The sequence below is a fragment of the Bicyclus anynana genome, chromosome 2, assembly GCF_947172395.1.
Source record: "Bicyclus anynana chromosome 2, ilBicAnyn1.1, whole genome shotgun sequence".
Taxonomy (NCBI): Eukaryota; Metazoa; Arthropoda; class Insecta; order Lepidoptera; family Nymphalidae; genus Bicyclus; species Bicyclus anynana.
Window position 1 is genome coordinate 2,662,785 of NC_069084.1, and position 21,471 is coordinate 2,684,255.

Here is a 21,471-nt window from a genome sequence, read left to right on the forward strand (position 1 = left end):
ACCGAGAACTGTTATAAATTATAATGTATCTACTAATGAACAATAATTAAATTCTTCTCAGACTTATCTTAGGAATGTAACTGTCATATACATTACATAATGTAAAAAGGAGATATATATATATAGTTATTATATTATATGTAACAGAAAGATATTTTAGCTGTGGATGGTGACAGCGAAATGATGATTTTGTATGAAAACTTAGAAGAAACAACGCTCTTATTATATTTAGTGATTCAGAAGGAAACGTAAGAGATCGAAACACCCTTAATGATGATGATCTAAATAAAAAGCATTTATTTATTGTTAAACTAAAAACAAAAACAAAAGTCATAAGCAAACAATTTAATAAATAAAAATAATATTTACAATACTTTGTTTAAATAACAAAAATAGTTTTTATATGGCAAGACAATACAAAATTAAATTTTAAGTACCAGGGCAACATAACCAATTAGTATCTTCCGTAAATAGTGATGGTGAAGTTGAATCCGTGACTTCTTTGACTCTTCAGCTTGATTTTGACGAACCGTTGTCCCACACCGCCGGCGGATATAGTGGGGTAACCCCCCGTTCCATCGATGTAGTTGTCTTTCACGTAGATGGATTTTATATAGGCGAAGTTATGCGTCCCTGGTTCTGGAAACTCTATGGTACTGGTCCTCACTATTAAGGGGAATCCGTATTTGTATTCGTTGACCTTGTATACAACTACGTCACCGTACGTCGCTTGCCCTAGAACCAAGTCGTGGCTCTGGCACGAACCAAGGGCTAATACACACAGCAGGGAAAGAATCGCTAGGACGCGCATTTTGGCTGCGTTCGTTCGTTTCACAGTTAACACTGATGCTCTAATATAATTTGCGATGTGCTTTATATATTAAATGCGTGTTATGCAAAAGTGAAGCAATATTTACTACCGGTGTGATTTTTTCATAAGTTTAGAATAACGGAAAATCTTTTTAATCATGAGATTTTCTAATAAGGAGCAATAATGTGTAATTCATTTAATTCAAAGTTAAACAATTCATAGGGAATGGGATAATAATGAATTATTATCTTATACCGACTCGATAGTTTCAGAGATTCACTGAATAGGTTATTTTTGCAAAAAAAATAATGAAAATTTTAATAAAAAAAATTCAACCGACTTCCAACTCAAAAATTAACCTAAACTAAAAAGCAAAAAATAACATCTTACCTATGTGCTACCTTCTGATCAGTTTGAAGGCGGTGCCAATCCAGTGTCATGTTTTAATTAAAGCCGTTTCTGAAAGAACCACAGAAATTGTGTAATTTAAACTACTTGAATTAAAACATCACTGGCTTGGCACCGCCTTCAAACTGATCAGAAGGTAGCACATAGGTAAGATGTTATTTTTTGCTTTTTAGTTTAGGTTAATTTTTGAGTTGGAAGTCGGTTGAATTTTTTTTATTAAAATTTTTATTTTTTAATTTTTAGTGTTAGCACACCTACTGAGTGTGAACTGACTGTCCTCCGTCTTCATCACCAGACCCCCTATGCAGTCACAATCCATATGGGTGGAAAGTTCTCATCAATATAAAATTTATCAAGTCCAAACACAAGGTAGCTACTGTGAACCGTCGAGGAGTTCCCTTAACTCTCCTTCATCTTCATCACCAGACCTCTAATACAGTCACAACCTATCCAGGTGGAAAGTTCTCATCAATACAAAATTATCAAGTCAAAACACAAGGTAGCTACTGTGAACCGTCGAGGAGTTCCCTTAACTATCCTTCGTCTTCATCACCAGACCCCTAATACAGTCAAAACCCATCTAGGTGGAAAGTTCTCATCAATACAAATTGATCAAGTCCAAACACAAGGTAGCTACTGTGAACCGTCGAGGAGTTCTCTTCACTGTCCTTCGTCTTTATCATCAGACCCTTAATACAGTCACAACCCATCTAGGTGGAAAGTTCTCATCAACACAAATAAATTAAGCCCAAACAAAAGGTACCTGCTGTAAATCGTTGACGAGTTCCATCGTCTGTGTTTCGGCTCCATCATCAGACCAACTCCAGACCTTCATAAAATTGTAGTGGTTTAAAATACCTTATGGAAACACTAACAAACGCACTAGCCGTCTCAACGATTTTCGAAAGTTCCCCTCGATTTCTCCAGGATGCCATCATCAGATCCTGACATGAAAAAAATGGGACCACCCTGGAATCAAACCCTTCAAAACAAAAAAAAAATTTTCAAAATCGGTCCACAAATGACGGAATTATCGCTGGACATACATAAAAAAAAAAAAAAAAAAAAACATACATACAGCCGAACGTAGAACCTCCTCCTTTTTGGAAGTCGGTTAAAAAGGTTAACGACTTTTACTTTAATAGGTAAAGTTATTGATAATATAAAGAAGTTAGACTATATTTTAGTTTCGTAATAGGTACTTAGACAAAAACAGTTTTGAACGTGACAACGTATTACAATTCGATGGAGCCAGCATGCACACTCGAAAAAAAAATTAACGTCATGCGTCATTCCCTCACTCTAGGGTTGCCTACTTTTTTTACAAAAAATAAATTATATTCTGATCTATGAAGATCATTAAACAGTATTTTAGAAAAACTAACATTTTCTTTTGAAAAATGCAACCATTTCATCAGTATTTTCTTATGACGTTGTGACGTTCAACTATCGTCAGTAAACCGGCTTTACAGACAACTTTTTTTTAATAACAGATAGTTTTGAACTAACATGGAATGAAGGAAATAATGATGGCATTTTTCATTTGGTAGCTGTTTTTTAAACGCAATCGTTGTCAACCCATATACGGCTCACTGCTGAGCTCGAGTCTCCTCTCAGAATGAGAGGGGTTAGGCCAATAGTCCACCACGCTGGCCCAATGCGGATTGGCAGACTTCACACACGCAGAGAATTAAGAAATTCTCTGGCGTGCAGGTTTCCTCACGATGTTTTCCTTCACCGTTTGAGACACGTGATATTTAATTTATTAAAATACACACAACTGAAATGTTGGAGGTGCATGCCCCGGACCGGATTCGAACCCACACCCTCCGGAATTGGAGGCAGAGGTCATATCCACTGGGCTATCACGTCTCTAAACGCAATACAAGCTGCTTTTTACGTAATATAAGCTGCTTTTTACGTAAACTATGCTGGTTATTACATAATCCTGCATACTTATTGTGGTCTATTTTTTTTAAGATTAATAAAACCGAAATTGTTCTGTGTTGCATATAATCATCCTCGGGTGCAAACAAAAGGACACTATCATCTACATCTTATTATCCATCACGTTTGAGACATGTTATATGACGCGGGTTTCAGTGTCACCTGAAGTAAACAAACATGTAGGTATATACATTCCGTCACTGGTCACATTGTTCTATGGAATTAGGTACATAATGCACGTATTTTGTTGTTGGTTACACTACGCGTGTTAATATCGACCTCTCAAGAACTTTAGTCGTTTCAAAGTCAAAGTCAAAGTCAAAGTCACAAACCGTGCTAAGTTTTAAAGAAATTGAAATTAAGTAAAAATTTTATTAGGCTACCAATTTCATTATTCCAAGCAACAAAGGTATTTATTTATTCATGTATTTAATGTATACATTACTCTATACATATAATGTATCCATTATCCGCGACTTCGTAAGCGTGAAACTCGATTTAAACTTTCAACTAACCCTACCCTACCCTACCCCTACCCTACTCCTACCCTACCCTGCCTGTACCATACCCCTACCCTACTCCTAACCCTACTCCTAACCCAAACACATCAAAAACAAAATAGTGAAATCGGTCCAGCCATTCACGCGTGATGATGTGACCAAGGGATATATGGATTAATTTTTATCTGTTATCTTATTATCTGTACGAGATTTTCAATTTACCTTGTTTCGATAGGTGTTGTTGTTTTAGAAGTCAATCAGTATTAATTATTTTTATAATGTTATATTTCTTTAATTTCTTATAAATCAAAATTCAAAAATTCAAAATTCAAAATTCAAAATTCATTTATTTCAAGTAGGCTCAGTTTACAAGCACTTTTGACACGTCAGTTGACTATTTGTAAAGATTCTACCACCGGTTCGGAAGGCAGGTTCTGCTGAGAAGATACCGGCAAGAAACTCAACAGTTGCTCTTTTGAAAAAGTCATACAGTATTACAATTTACATTTGATAACAATTAAATTACAATTTCTTATAGTTTTATTTCCTGTGTGAAGGTGGAAGCTGATCCAATGGCCTCCATGCACCTTTGTCGTTAAGGAACTCATCAATAGTGTAGTAACCTTGACTAAGTAAATGTTTTTTAACACATTGCTTAAAGTTGTGCATTGGCAAGTCCATCACAGTCTTGGGGATCTTGTTATAGAAGAGTACACCCAAACCCACAAAAGATTTTTTAACTCTTTGGAGACGATATGCAGAAATAACTAACTTATGCCCGTGTCTAGTAAGACGTGGGTTTAGATCTCCTTTTCGTTTGTACAAATTAATATTTTGTCTCACATAAACTATACTGTTATATATATACTGACAGGCTACTGTTAAAATGCCTATTTCTTTAAACTTTTGACGAAGGGACTCGCGTGATTTTAGTTGATATATTGCTCGAATTGCTCTTTTTTGAAGTACAAATATAGAATGTATATCAGCAGCCTTGCCCCACAACAAAATACCGTAAGACATTACGCTGTGAAAGTACGCAAAATAAACAAGTCTAGCTGTATCAACATCAGTAAACTGTCTTATTTTTCTCACTGCAAAAGCAGCTGAGCTGAGTTTACCTGACAGTTTTTCTATATGAGCACCCCACTGAAGTTTAGAATCCAAGGTCACTCCCAGGAAAACTGTGGAATTCTCTATTTCTAGTGTTTCACCATTGATCATTATAGACTTATCTAATTTTATAACATTTGGTAATGAAAACTCAATACATTTAGTTTTCTTTGCATTTAAAAGTAAGTTGTTAACAGTGAACCAATGCGACACATGCGATATGGCACGGTTTACATCGTCGGAATTATCTTTACTTCTGTCACTCTTAAAAATTAGGGATGTGTCGTCAGCAAACAGTACTATCTCACAGATGCCGCTAACATGGTGTGGTAAATCGTTTATGTACACTAGGAATAGAAAAGGACCCAGAATTGAACCCTGTGGGACGCCCATTGTGTTAGAAAAACCGCGAGACTTTGAATCATTTATGCATACCTTTTGTGTTCTATCACTAAGATAAGAGGCGATGAGATCGAGTGCAACACTTTTTATGCCATAGTGGCTTAACTTAAGTAAAAGAATGTTATGGTCAACACAATCGAATGCTTTGGACAAATCACAAAATACACCAATAGCATTCTTAGCATTTTCCCATGCATCATATATATGTTTTAAAAGTTTAGCACCTGCATCAGTTGTACTGCGACCTTTAGTAAAACCATACTGTTCAGGGTGAAATAAATTATTTAAATTAAAATGACTTAAAAGTTGATTTAAAATGATTTTTTCAAAAACCTTACTAAGTGTTGGCAGTATTGTAATTGGTCTATAATTATTAACATCAGTTTTGTCACCTGATTTAAAAAGTGGTAACAGTTTGCCATGTTTCATTAGGTTCGGAAAGATACCCAAATCCACGCATTCATTAAAAATAATAGCTAAGTGGGGAGCAATGACATCAATGATGTTAGATATTACTTTCACTGACATGCCCCACATGTCTCCAGTTCTTTTTAATTTTAACAGTTTAAAAGTTTTTTTAATGTCTGATACAGTTATATGATGAAATTCAAAAAGAACGTTGCACTCTTTAACATGGCCTCTTAATATCCTCTGGGCTTCCGTAGCAGAAGAGGAAATATTCTTTTCAATGGCTTAGTAAGGCATAAAACCTATCAAACACAAAGTTAAGGTACATTCTCGAACTGTAGTGAAAATGGGAAGTCCCACAATCTCGGAAACAGGAGGTGGCGTAGGAAAAAATTGCATGTTCTAGTTATTTACACTACTAAAACACAATCAGACCATTTTAAATTAGTCTGTCTGTCTGTCTGTTTATCAGGGTTAACTCAGGAACGACTGAATACATTTCAATGGAACTTTCACTGGAAGAGACGAAGTCGCGTGCATCCGCTAGTAGCCTATATAACACCATAAAAAATACAATTTTTTTTTCTGTTTTAGTATCTACCATTTCATATTTTTTAAATACTAGTAGACGCCCCGCGGTTACACCCGCGTAGCTCCCTAGAGTACGACGATAGAATATATCATATGACACTCACAAATAACGTGGCTTTCTAGAGGTGAAAGAACTTTCAACATCGGTTCAGTAGATACAGTGATTATCCCATAAAATACAATAAACTTTACCTCTTTATAATATTACTAAAGATGACCAATCGTCCTGTAGGTCTGACATGCGACCAAACAACGTATTTCACGATGAGAATTAGACAAATGTCAACCAATAGCAACACAGTCGGGAATACTTTCGTTGCGTTGGGACGAAATAAATGAGACTGTGGCATTTGACATTTTGTCTATTTCTCTCCACGAGATAATTTATGTCGTTGGTCGTATGCTAAGCATATTGATCCCCTCCAATTAGTCGGCTTGTATATTAAGACCTCTATATACTTAATGCTGTCGTCTTCGTTGTGTCCAGCAGACGGGGATCGAACCTGTGAACACCCGGCTCTTTTTAAGGAGGAGCTATTGATTCTTCAATATTGATAAAAGATTGTTGACATCACAAGCGTACAAAAGGAATCTTGGAAGGAAAACAAAACTTCATAGGTATAAAGGAAACGGTAAAACCGCGTTTTCCTCGTCTCATGATGTCATCGCTGTCTCATTCAAGGTGTGTATTGTATTTGGGGGTCTTTCATTTCTCTTACCTATTGTATATGTATGTCATAATACACATTTGTACACATACGTACCATCGTATTACGTCATAATTACACGTTCATAACATTTATACACATATTCATCATCATCATCATTATCAACTCATATTCGGCTCACTGCTGAGCTCGAGTCTCCTCTCAGAATGAGTGGGGTTAGGCTGATTTACCTGAGATTATGTACTTAGGTATTATTATATCTCAAACACACGTTAATCTATTAATAATAATAAGAGCCGTATTAGCCCAGTGGATAGGACCTCTGCCTTTGAGTGGCAGAGCATGTACTTCCAACTATTCAGTTGTGTGTATTTAAATATCACGTGTCTCAAACGTTGAAGGAAAAAGATCGTAAGGCAAGGCATACCTGTCAATTTTTTAATTCTCTGTGTGTGACGTGATAGCCCAGTGGATATGACCTCTGCCTCCGATTCCGGAGGGTGTAGGTTCGAATCCGGTACTGGGCATGCACCTCCAACTTTTCAGTTGTGTGCATTTTAAGAAATTAAATATCACGTGTCTCAAACGGTGAAGGAAAACATCGTGAGGAAACCTGCATACCAGAGAATTTCTTAATTCTCTGCGTGTGTAAAGTCTGCCAATCCGCAATTGGCACGCGTGGTGGACTATAGGCCTAACCCCTCTCATTCTGAGAGCAAACTCGAGCTCAGCAGTGAGCCGTATATGGGTTGATAACGTAAGTGTGTGAAGTCTGCCAATCCGCATTAGCGTAGTGGACTATTAGCCTAAACCCATGTTATTCTGAGAGAAGACTCGTGCTCTACAGTGAGACGAATATGGGTTGTTATTTAATAATGACACGTTTTATGTTATACCTATCTAGCGTCCCTCACGTAACACCCGTTCCCGAGGGATACAGGTGTAAAATGTGTTACTCGTTGATAATGTAGTTCTTTTCGGATATCCAATTAATCAAAACCATCATTGTATTGATATGATGGAAATTCGAGACTATCAAAGCAAGGCGCTTTCCTTGCTGTCTGACCAAAGAAAAAATTTAAATCCTTAAACAGTGATTTTTCATATGAAATATGTGTCAATAAATAAACACCCTAAATATCCTTTTTTTAATTAACAAAGAATTGTTAAATAAAACGATTTACAACATAAAAATATAATAATTTATTTTATTTAATCCAACTTAATTTATTTAGTTAATATTATTATAACAATTAATTAAGATTCACTTCCTAATATTTCCTTGCAAACTGAGTGTCAGCATACATTGGCGCAATAACACCGCCTTTGTTGTGATACCTTTCGTTCGGATTTTCAGCAAACACTTCTATTTCAAATCTGTAGCCTCTTAAAATAGACGGACTTTTTAATCCAATAGTAACACTTTTACCACCAACACCACCACTCTCGATATAGGCTTCACCATCCTTGTATTCTCTTAAATCAGTGACAAAAATGGCCGAAATTATTTCATTATTCGGTGCATTTATAATAACATCATCTGTTCTCTTCCACAAAGCTGGGTTTGCTTCCTTTATTTCACTGTAGACTTTTCTAGAATTAGCTGAAGTGAAACCTAATCTAATATCGTTTGCAGCCACGACAGTTACACAGAAAAACGATAATGCTAAACTTTTTGCAAACATTTTGAAAATTTATGTTTACAACTTGATGGACAACTACCAAATGATTGTTCTTGGACGATCACCCCCTTATATACAGGTTAAAAAACATAAATATGGTGGTATGAGATCATGGTATTGTCAACAAAGCTATGATGTCTCTTTTTAGATGCTATTGTAGCATGGATCTAATTTTACATGGAACTTACTACTCATTCCTTATTAGCACAATCGTAAAGATATATTAGTGAGAACTGACTTTGCTCATCATGCTTATATTTTGGAAATCAGAACACATAAATCTGACGTTTTTAAGCCATTTATAATCAATGTCTTCTTTTAAAGTTTTTTTAACAAACGTTCATTTGAGTTTCAGTTAATTACTAACTCTACATTCTCTGATGCATTTTTAATCTACCTATTCATTCTTTTTTGCCTACAAATATCAGATTTTATGTAGATTCTGAAACTACTAAACTAAAAAACTATTCAAAATCGATTCAATATTGTCAAACTTTTAACCATCTAAACAAAGATTTTTTTGTTTTTGAATTCTGATTTTTTTATCAAACAGACAGACATCAAATGGATTTTTTTTGTACGTTTACTATATATGCTTCCTTTTTGTAGAGTAACTTTATTCATTAACACCTAAAGCCGTTCATAGAATATGATTTCACGACAAAGTGTCAATTATTTACGTAATTTATTTGTTACGTATATTTTTGCGTTCAAGTTTAACATTTTCGTTACAAACATTTGAAGTTACAGACGCGTTTTTGTCAAAAATGTCGAAGATTTCTATTGCCACTTTACTTTTGGTCGTAGTTTCATCGAATTGCCATGATTTATTTCTCGGTTACCCAGATCTGACTTCGAGGGTGATCTACAGTAAAGTCCATCAGGAAAATCCAGCCATTTGGATTAGATCGGAGACTTTTACAGTGAATTGTTCGAGACATGAGGTCATCAATGCTATCAAAGTGATGGACTTGAGGCATGACAAGTGGGGAGAAGCGTACATCAAAGAGGGTGGCATTGGGCAGAACTACGTGACAATTGAGTTGAATAGTCCCAGTGTTTTCCGTGGATTTAACTTCCTCGTCGAAGTGTACGCGATTGAAACTGGATATTTTATGTACAATCATGGAAAATAATTTATCTTAGATTAACAATTGATTGGTCATGGTTACGCTTTGCTGTGCTAGGTCACGAACTATCCTAAATCTATGTTGTTAATAAATATTTGTTATAAAATTTCATGTTGAATCTTGTATGTGTCATTTAATTTATTTAAGTGCAGTAATATCATTAAACATTAGTTTTCTTTCGTTTGATTTTTATTTCTGAATACCAGTCATCACCAGTAAAACTCCATTGTTCTTACAATCAGTTTTCTTTTATTGACTTCTAAAGAAAGGCTTATCAAAGCGTCCACGATTGCGTTAAATTTTGCACTACAGCTCACCTTACCAAGTTTTTGTTTTTTTTTTTGTTTTTTCATTTAATTTCATTCTTTTTATTCCAACTAGACGACAATGAATATTTAAGACCATGGTGTACTTGGAATTAAAATAAGTTTTTACAATTTCCACTCAATTCTGTAACCATTGTCTAGCGTCTATATTTAAGTGGAGTCATAGAATATATGATATATTTAATTGACCTCCATTTATCTACTGTTTCAATAGTCAGCAATTTTTATTACCTCAGCTTCTAATTGACGTGTATAAAATGTATTAAATATCATGATGTAATTACTTTCCATATACAAGTACGTCTGACCTTGTCATTATTGGATGTAGATTGGAGATGAATCATATCACAGTCATTTATTAGTTACTTGCGTACGTATCCATATGTCAGAGGCTCGTGACTTTACTTGTACTATTTATGCATGATGGATTCCTATTCCTAATTTTACCTAAATCACAGACGATGGCATCTAAGTTTATTTTAAGTTAGATTGTATTGCCAATTTATTTACTTCCTTTTTAGTTAGGTCCAGGTTTAGCCAGTCTTTCAAATTTTATTTATCCTGATTAGTTTAACAAAAGTGATTATCGAAAATTTTAAGGTCGTCCTCTATTGACTATAAAACTAATATATTATTGAAACACATGGAAAACATCAAACATTTTAGTTAATCAAATTAAATGTTTGAGCATGGTTTGAGCATGATAACTTTATAACACCACTGTATCATAATTATCTTCAAATAAATGCTGATCCAAAATAGGTATTACATAACGTTCGAAATAATAACGCAACGTATTACGTAATCATAAAACAACAACAGTTTGGAACGAATGAGTATCGATAATACATCGAAGAAAAGCAAGTAGCTCACGCTAATAAAAGTCATGATAAGTAAGAAACATTTACATCTGAATTATTAATTAAAAGTACATAATTTAATTAACAAAAATGAAATCAATTAGGCGAGTTAAAATTGATTGAACATTCGGGCAAGTTTTGCCTATGGAGTATCTTTTTAGAGCACTTTTTTCCATGTCTATAGTAGTAATCAAACAAAGACAAATAAGACTTCAGTAGATATACGTAAATATAAGTTAGATTTATATTTATCAGTTGGGCATTTTAGAACTTAATCGAGTCGTATTTTGCGTTATTAAACTTGTGTATAATCTGTGGCATCATAAATCTGTCTATTTATTTGTATTTTTCTTATCTCCTTTTGTATGTGTGTCTATATCATCATCATTATTGCTGTTGAAATGTGTTTGTTTTAGATTTTCACGTATTTGCGTTTAAAGGTCACTTGATCAAGAGTTTTCAATGCAATTTTACCAAACAATCAATTTGGCGTTAAGAGAAACCATCGGACATTTAACAATTTTATTTTACACTTATTGAGGTACTTAATAGTAAAGCACAAAGAACAACAGTTTTATTACGAAGTCTTTATTTTAGAATCTCATTTAAACCAATTGAATACGAGCGATGAAATAATAAAATCACTTCACAAAAAATACAAATCACGCGTAAATTTCGACAAGGAATCTGAAACCAGAACCTCTTTCACTCTTTAGCTTTATATTCACATTAGGGAAACCAATCCCTCCTCGAGTTATGGAAGGTTCAGCTAATCCATTGTCCAAGTCCTTTATAGCTATCCCTTTTATCTTCTGATCTCCCACTGGGTATTCGAAGTACAAATCCTGCTCCCTTTTTATAAACGGTATACTAGTAGCTTCGACAGTCTTTTCGTAGACTTTCCTCACTTGGCCGTTATAGTCCAAAATTTGACCAACTATCACAGTCTTTGAACTAACGATAGCAACGAGTGCACAGAGTAGTAAAATTCTAAGAAACATCTTGATGTGTCCAGTTCTCTTGACTTGAGGTAATGTAATGAAGTAGATCAAGTTCGCTAGTGTTTGTGTGTGTGAGATTGAAAGGTCAAATGTGTGCGTTCAATGAAGTTTACCGGAGATACGTGGCTGTGGTTACATGGTGCAGTTATTTATAAGGCAGAACGTGTGTAACGCGATGTGACCAATTACTTTATTCTAGGTGATTATTATGGTAAATATTAAAGTCCAAGGGAAAGTCAATAATTACTAGCCCTTTTTATATTTTAACCTCCCTCACTATAGGAGTGGGATATGGAGATCGGAAGAACAAACACTCTTTTACTATGCGGGTTTGCAAGCTTAGGGTGATAATGTGACAGAAGTTAAAATTGACCGAACATTTTTTTTTAAATAATATTTGCCATATCTTTTTAAATATGACCAATATTATCATTACTAGTCGGGAAAGACTGTGCTAGGAGTGGGTACGACAATAGACCAACGGGGATTGAACCACCACCCCTCGGTAATGAGTCCGACCACTCTTACCGTTGAGCTATTGAGGCTAAAGACACAGAGACATCAGTAGGTTACCCAAATATAAGTTAGATTGATATTTATCAATTCTGGGCGTTTGAGCACTTAATAAAAATCGATTCATTTTTGCTTTATTACCCGATTTCGTCAGACGGAGGGTAATGTTTTTCGAGCGTAGATATGTGTGTATGTGTGTAATGTGTATGTATGTCCATTTCTTTGGCACGCCCTACAGCCCAAACGGCTGAACGGATTTTGACATGTGAGGTGTCATTGAGTTCGTTAGAGTTGGGGTATTGACATTGGCTATATAAATTTTCAAAATAGCGCCCGTAAATGAAAAAAGGTGGGGGGTGGATAAGTTTTTTTTAATCTACCCTTATAATATGGGTCGTAAAAAGACAAATTCAAATGAAAGGTCGTAAAAAGACAAATTCAGCGTGATGCCCGGTCAACAAAAAATACGGATAGACAGACAGACAGATAGACAGACAGACAGACAGACAAGAAATCGAAAAAAAATATTTTTAACTTCAGTATAGTAAAGCACAAACAATAACACTTTTATAAAAAAGTCTTTATTTTAAAATCTCATTTACACGAATTACAATATTACGAATCGAATACAAGCGACAAAAAATACAAATCAGGCGTAAATTTCGATAAGGAATCTGTAACCAGAACCTCTTTCACTCTTTATTCTTATATTGACATCAGAAAAACCAATCCCTCCTCCAGTGATGGCAGGTTCAGCCAATCCATTGTCCAAGTCCTTCATGGCTATCCCTTTTATCTTCTGATCTGCCACGTTCGTGTCGAAGTACAACAACTGCTCCCTTATCAGTAACGGTATGGCAGAACGTTCGAGACGCTTTTCGTAGACTTTCCTCACTTGGCCGTTAGAGTCCGAAATTTGACCAACTATCACAGTTCTTGAACTAACGATAGCAACGAGTGCACAGAGTAGTAAAATTCTTAAAAACATCTTGATGTGTCCAGTTCTCTTGACTTGAGGAAATGTAATGAAGTAGATCAAGTTCTCTAGTGCTTGTGTGTGAGTGATATAGAAAGGTCAAATGTGTGCGTTCAATGTAATTTACCGAAAATAAGTCGCTGTGGTTACATGGTGGAGTTTTTTTATTGCAAACTACGTCATAAACATTTCAATTTAACAACCAATTCATCGTGGGTTGAGTGGAGGCGAACGCTTGAGTGAATCACTATTTTATTACCAGCTGGGGCAAGGTCCGTTTATATCTACAGCCACAGTGCGTCACAGACAAGCAGCGTGGCAGACACCCACAGACACCGTCTTTTCAAACTGCCTAGCAGGTAGCTAGAAACACTTAAAGTCCTTTTTATGAAAGAAGTCCCCCAGATGCGGCGCTAATGTCTTAATGGCGCTGATTATCATTTGGTAATGGCGGTCTTCTTGTCATTTGTGTAAGGCGCTGTCAATTTATTTCAGGTTTCATGAAAAGGAAAAGGAGGCGAAGACTCCATAGGCGCGGCCCGTGTCGATCAACGTCTGCGAAACCGCGTTACGACAGATATAAATACGTTAATAAACACTGTATAGTAGAATATTGTTTTGTCTGCCACGGCACGTGTCTAGCACGCTAAATGTCTGCAACGAACGAAAAGTTCAGTAATTTATAGCCTGGCCCAGGACTCGAACCCAAGATGTTGTGATCCATAGCAACTTAGCATAACTATTGGACCGACGAGTATCTAGCTGTAAAGGAAAAATATCGCGAGGAAACCTTCATACCTGAGAATTTTCTCAATTCTCTACGTATGTGAAGTCTACCAATCCGCATCGGGCTAGTGGTGGACTATTAGCCTAAACCCTCTCATTCTGAGAGGAGACTCGTGCTCAACACTCAACAATGAGTTGAATATGGGTTGGAAATGATAAATAAACTTCAAAGGGAGCTAGGAAATTACAAATTCCCAAATCGCAACATCCGAAAATATCTATTTCGCATTATTTAAAGCTCCATTAAAACTTAAAAAAAAAATAGCCGCATGTAAGCCAACTGTAACATACTGGCCGTCAAGTAGGTACCGGGCGTATCACAACAGGCAGAGGTCAGTGCTATCGGGCCATTTGCTAAATTACCCGAATGTAGCCCCTACCCCGCCGAGATAAGAGCTTTTGTGTTCGAGCCAATCTGCTTAATGCACGCGCTCGGTTTATGTTAGAGTTCCGCACTCAAAGATTAAAACGACACCATATTACTAAGTCCAAGACTCCCAGGTCCTTCCAGATGGTCGCATAAAAGGTGGAGGATGGATAGATATCCATCCTCACTTTAGATTACTAGTAACACCTAGCATGCGAGCATCGACTTAGAAATAAAGAGATATAGACAAAATGTCGCAACGCAACGAAAGAGATGGCCATATTTCCGGTTTCGCCGCTGTTGGTTGACATTGATTGTCTATTTCTCTTCACGAGTATCGTCGTTTGACCGGTGAAAAATACATTATCTCATGACAGACATTTGAAATTTTTGCTAACTTATTTGTGTATTTCTGTCGTCGCTTTATCAACAAATACTAAAAATATAACAAAATAAATATTTAAGAGGGCTCCATTCAACAATAGATAATGATACGGAACCTCTTGTACACGAGTCTGATTCGCACATGGCTGGTTATTAGGTAAAGTACCTACCCATAAAATGTTAAACAAACCCCATATTGTTGACATAATACTCGTATATTTATCATTTTGCATACGGTTTTTCTTTATTTTGACTAACCAATTTAAAAGTAATCTTATCACACTAATATTACAGATGCAAAAGTTTGTATGTAAGTCTATATGAACCTATGTTTGCTACTTCGGTAGAAACTTGGAATGGAGATAGACCCATAGATAAATTACCTTTTTCACACTGGATTTGTGAAAAACAGTAGAAGAAATAAGTACATGGAAGATTAAAATTTCCCGTAGATGCGTGCCGTACTATGTACGTGCCGTGCCGACGTATGGGCTAACTGGTTCAATTAATAGCATTGGATGATGTGATGAATTGCGGTTAAGTTTTCTGTAGGCGCCATTATGTTATTTGTTACAAATACGTTGATTGGCCTTGTGGCTCGTTGGTTCATATCTATAGAATATTAGATCCCAAGTTTGAATCCTGAGTCCTGCGATGATAACTAGACTATTTGATTTTCTTTTGCTTTTCCGCCAAAAATAATATCTGAATACATTTGGAGTTGCTTTCATAGATTTTGATAGTAATCGATACAGAGGCAGACATCCACAATCATGTTATGAAAGTCTGTTTCTCTATTACCGTTTTACAGCTAAACCGCTGAACCGATTATGATGAATTTTGGTATAGAGATAAATTGAACCTTGTAGCAGAATATAGACAACTTATATCCCGCAAAATTTAATGGCGTCTGCTAGTTGTGTATACCTACTCGTGCTATATACTATAGGTACATTACTAGTTACAATAGTGGCTAGTCTATGGTATGCAGTAGCGTTTACACCATAGATACAAAAAAGGGTTACCTGGACTGAATTACGCAGGATATATTATAGTGCACAAGTGTGTGCGCAAGCACAGGTGCACTCTCTCTTCCCTCACTCTCGAAATCCGATGGGACGGCAGACCGACACGACCGGTGAGAGATCAGGCGCAGGACCGACGGCTTTCGTGCTCTCCGAGGCACGGGGTTACTAACACCGCCAACTTCCCAACTCCAGCATGCTATTAAATCCCAAGAACCTATTTTTTTTGTTGACCTGACCCGGAATTCGAACCCTGGCCCACATTGTCCGTAGCTGAACCAGCTAACCACGGTACCGATGAGACAATTTGTATTATGCCTGGGTCGACAATATAACGAATTTCACCGGCAAACACTGGCTACTGAAGGCAAAAGACCGATCAAAATGGCAGCACCTGGAGAAGGCCTTCACCGCAAAGTGTTCTTCTTTTAAATAAAAGGAAAAAAGCATTTAAAATGCAATGCAATAAAATTAACACACTTAGCTACCTAATAACACTATTATGAACAAATTAAAGGCTTTTTTATTTATTTACGTATAATGCCTACCCTTGTTAAACGAACCAACTTTATGCACGCCACTGATGGTATGGGAAATACCACTTGCTACTTTCAATGGATGACGTTGAAGTGCTACTACGAGTATGCTAACGTGAGTGTTTGGACTCTCCCCACAGACGTTGAAGTGGCACCTTAGATTCAGTGCCGGACTAAGCTAGCGTGGGGCCTGTAGCAAATTTAAACAGGGGCCCTTTTAGGTTAAAAAAAAACAAATTCTTATTTGTCTTTTCCCGCCAAAAGTGACTAGCATATTTGAAAATTTGAAGGTCTAGATTTTCTTAAAATCTACAAATAGGAGGAAGCTTGAGAGATACAAGTTTGAATCAGGCTTGAACAATACGAGTATATATCCTTGAATGACGCATATCTCACTCGAAAACCTATTCATTTTGAAATGATCCTCATATGAAGCTCTTTCATTTAATGAATAACACTATGCAGTTTGCAAAAAAAATAAAATTGTCCAGATTGCCGACCAAAATTGACCTTCACATTTTTTTTCTCGGGCACGTAGCCCCCTATCTGCAGGGTTATTATGTAACTCGGTGTACCATTCAAGTAAGCAGTCACTACATCGTTTTTCGTTTTTGTGATGATTTAAAATAGTTACTTCAACGAAATAAGCTTGACTGCACTATTATACATTAAGTGCTAATGTTTTTTTTTGTTTCTACGATCATCTAACATGATTATTTCAATACAATTACGTCAATACCAGTTTTTTTGTTAAAATAACGCTACTATCTGCCACTATCACTACTTTAATAATGTTATTTTATGTAAAATGACGATAATTGTGTAATTTCATTAAAAACACAATGTTAGATGGTTGCAAAAACGAAAATACGATGAAAAACGATGTAGTGACTGATTACTTGAATGGTACACCGAGTTACATAATAACCCTGCTGATCGCGGGACCTGCTGGCCTATTTCCTATTTTGGTCTTTATTATCAACCCATCAAAATAAAAAACAAATCAATTGACAAAATGTCATCCACATACTATGATACAAATTCCAAATGTCACCCGGTACTTACGGTGTATAATCATTTAATATGTAGATGACACTTTGTTGTCCACTTCAATAAGTTGATAATAAAGACCAAAATAGTGAATTAGGCCACTGTAGCAAATGCTACCGCCCTATGGCTAATCCAGCGCTACTTAGATTTTGTTTAGTACGTTTGGATTCTCCGCAACATCAATTCTTCTGAGCTCCCTTATCAGGGTTACATACTTAGCAATCATGTTTCAGACCATGATACTATCTAGTATCAGAACATTATCAAAAATATCTTCTAAAACGTACACCTTATCTCTCACAGTGTTCGTTCGACACGTGATACATAGTCGCCATTATTTGCGATTATATCAAAAATACAACTTTGCTTATAGAAAATCTTGTTAAATTACTTGTTAAATACTTTACTCGATAGTTATTCTATCAGTTAATTTTTATTCTCTGTACATCTGACATATTGAATAGTAAAAAATATAATAAAAAGTGATATATTTAAAAACAATATGGTGTCTTTGTGTAAAACGTTTCTCTTGTGTCTAGTGTTTTATAGTGTAAACTGCTCAAGTGTTTATATTGGAACGAAAACTCAAAAAGACAGGCTACTACACAAAAGTGAACATGTGAAAATACCGAACTATTACATCCGTACCGCGGATATCGCTTTCCCAAAATATTATGAAGAGAACGATAATATTATATCAGCGATACATATTATAGACAATTCTGATTCTGATCGCGGCGCTTCTGCGGAGGTTGATTATGGCGGTGTTGGTTTGACGTATGCTAATGTTCATTTAAGAAGTGCCCTGTGGGGGGGATTCAATTATACTGTGGAAATTTATGGCAGCAAAGCGGACTATTTGGACTATATCCCTGAATGAAAGTGTTAATAAAGTTTACAACTTTCTTTTGTTTTTATGTTTATTCATCATCAACATCCACCCATATTCGGCTCACTGCTGAGCTCGAGTCTCCTCTCAGAATGAGAGGGGTTAGGCCTTAATCCACAACGCTGGCCCAATGCGGATTAGCAGACTTCACATACGCAAAGGATTAAGTGAATTCTCTGGTATTCCTCACGATGTTTTTCCTTCACCATTTGAGACACGTGATATATAATTTCTTAAAATGCACACAACTGAAAAATTTAAGGTACATGCCCCGGACCGTATTCGAACCCACACCCTACGGAATCGGAGGCAGAGGTCATATCCACTGGGCTATCACGGCTCATGTTTATTACCTTTACGATATTAATATTGAAAAAGAACACTGTCATTTTAACTTTCTTAAAAGAAAGAAGAGAATTGAAAATTTCTTAGAAGAAAGAAAACCTCAGTATCTCATAGCCCATCTCGAAATTCGAACCCAGAACCTCGTGATCTGAAACCGCATAGGCTAGCCAATGGGCCACCGAGTCATTCTTTCAGTTGCGTCTTAATGACATAGCCACAGTAATATTACTGTGGCATAGCCTTTACTTTAATCAACAACAGCAGACGCCCCGCGGTTTCACCCTTGTAGTTCCCGTTCCTAGGAATACGGGATGAAATACAGCCAATGACGGCCGCGTGGCGCAGTGGGTAGTGACCCTGGTTTCTGCATCCACGGCCGTGGGTTCGATTCCCACAACTGGAAAATATTCGTGTGATGAACATGGGTTTTTTCCAGTGTCTGTGTGTATTTATACATTATATAAGTATTTATATGTAGTATATAAATGTATATGAATATTATAATATCAACTATGTTAGCACCCATAACACAAGCTACTCTGTATGCTTACTTTGGGGCTAGATAGTGATGTGTATTGTTTAAGTATATTTATTTATTATTTATTTATTATTAATGACACTCACAAACAACGTGGCTGTCTGTAGGTAAAAGAATTTTTAAAATCGGTTCAGTAGATTCAGAGATATGGATCCCTCTACAACCTCACAAACTTACAACGCGTTTCCATGGGGCTGGGAAAAATGCAAGTGGGGTGTCGAGTTTTAAGGGTAGTCAGTGCATTATTGCATTTTTTTTTTAAATTTATTTTATTGATAAGATATAACAATCATTTTACATATCGATACTCTCGCCAAACTGTACAGGCAGTTGGCGAGTTGACGCTCATTATTCTAGTTATTTTTTAAAAGTAATTGCTAAATCTAATTTTGATAAGATAATTAAAACTAAGGTAACCTAGGAATTTAATATTATAAAATGAAATAATACCAAAAAAAAATTACAAAAGGTGCAAAACAATTTCTATAAAGTAAATCCGTCAGTGATGGGGTCCCCAAGGAAAACTTTCTTTAATTTCTTCTTGAGGACTCCTTCACTGATCTCCCTTTCTTTTTTGAGCCACTTAGTTTGATAGAGAACCTTTAATAAAGTGAGTCACAAAATAGGCTGTAAAGTCGGCTCTATAAATATTTTTTGAAGGCGTTAATTTATTATACTAAAGTGGACTAATGAGGGTCCAGTCTCAAAGGGTGGCGGCAAGGGGCCAGACCGGTTTGAGGGACTCGGCTTATCAATTAAATTGGATTCCTTGCTTTTATAGCATAATCCACACTAATAACATATTGAGAGTTACTTTGTTACGTTACGTTGTGTCTAAATCAATTTTGACGGAATCCGTGGCGCAGTGGTATGCGTGGTGGATTTACAAAACGGAGGTCCTGGGTTCGATCCCCGGCTGGGCAGATTGAAATTTTCTTAATTGGTACAGATCTGGCTGATGGGAGGCTTCGGTCATAGCTAGTTACCACCCTACCGGCAAAGACGTACCGCCACGCGATTTAACGTTCCGGTACGATGCTGAGTAGAAACCGAAAGGGGTGTGGATTTTCATCCTCCTCCTACCAAGATAGCCCGCTTCCATCTTCATCACTTACCATCAGGTAAGATTGTAGTCAAGGCCTAACTTGTAAAGAATAAAAAAAAAGGATTCCTTGCTTTTATAGCATAATCCACACTAATAACATATTGAAAGTTACTTTGTTACGTTACGTTGTGTCTGAATCAATTTTGACGATACGTAAATAGACTGGAGTTTGGAAGCGGATAGGTTATTTGACAAAAGACAAGCTCAGTATTTCACAGCTCGACGCAGGATTTGAACCCAGTACCTCGTGATCCGAAGTCATATAGGCTAACCACTGGACCCAAGGAGGTAGATAGATACAAGTAAGTACACTAATAGCAGTTCCAAATTATTGAAAAATTTAAAAAAAAGCCATATTATATTCTATCATCATCATCATCATCATCATCATCATCATCATCATCATCATCATCATCATCATCATTATTATTATTATATTAACCAATGGACTGCATGGACTTCTAAACACAACGGTCTCGAGCCGAGAGCATCCAGCGGCTCCCTGCGTTCCGCGAGCATCCAGCGGCTCCCTGCGACTTGCTTGATGACCTCGTTCCACCTAGTGGGGGGTCGACCAACACTGCGCTTTCCGGTGCGGGGTCGCCATTCTAGCATCTTGGGACACCAGCGAACTTTTTGAGCAAGAAGAGTGATAAAGAAATGTTTTTTCTTCAAGCTGCAGCGCAAAGGAGTAACAAACTTACACACTTACACACAAACTTTCGTCGTCGTCGTCATCAACCCATATTCGGCTCACTGCTGAGCTCGAGTCTCCTCTCAGAATGAGAGGGGTTAGGCCAATAATCCACCACGCTGGCCCAATGCGTATTGGCAGACTTCACACACGCAGAGAATTAAGATAATTCTCTGGTATGCAGGTTTCCTCACGATGTTTTCCTTCACCGATTGAGACACGTGATATTTAATTTCTTAAAATGCACACAACTGAAAAGTTGGAGGTGCATGCCCCGGACCGGATTCGAACCCACACCCTCCGGAATCGGAGGCAGAGGTCTTATCCACTGGGCTATCACAGCTCTCAAACTTTCACCTTTATAGTATTAATGTGATCAAGTACTTTTGGTAGGAATCGGCAAACTACATGGACGA

The 21,471-nt window shown here is 36.6% G+C and overlaps 2 protein-coding genes across 3 annotated transcripts in view; both read right to left on the reverse strand.

Moving 5' to 3' along the window:
- The window catches only part of LOC112045386 (protein Wnt-5b-like), a 49,630-nt gene that overhangs the window by 17,606 nt on the left and 10,553 nt on the right, over positions 1 to 21,471 (reverse strand). The window lies entirely within an intron of this gene.
- Positions 331 to 845, reverse strand: LOC112045406 (probable salivary secreted peptide). The gene has a single exon (XM_024081573.2). It carries the CDS (start codon positions 809 to 811, stop codon positions 455 to 457), a length of 357 nt encoding a protein of 118 aa, XP_023937341.1. The 5' UTR covers positions 812 to 845; the 3' UTR covers positions 331 to 454.

Bases quoted from the DNA above. Each gene is read 5' to 3' on its own strand.
- LOC112045406 (XM_024081573.2), bottom strand. From the start codon at position 811: ATGCGCGTCCTAGCGATTCTTTCCCTGCTGTGTGTATTAGCCCTTGGT.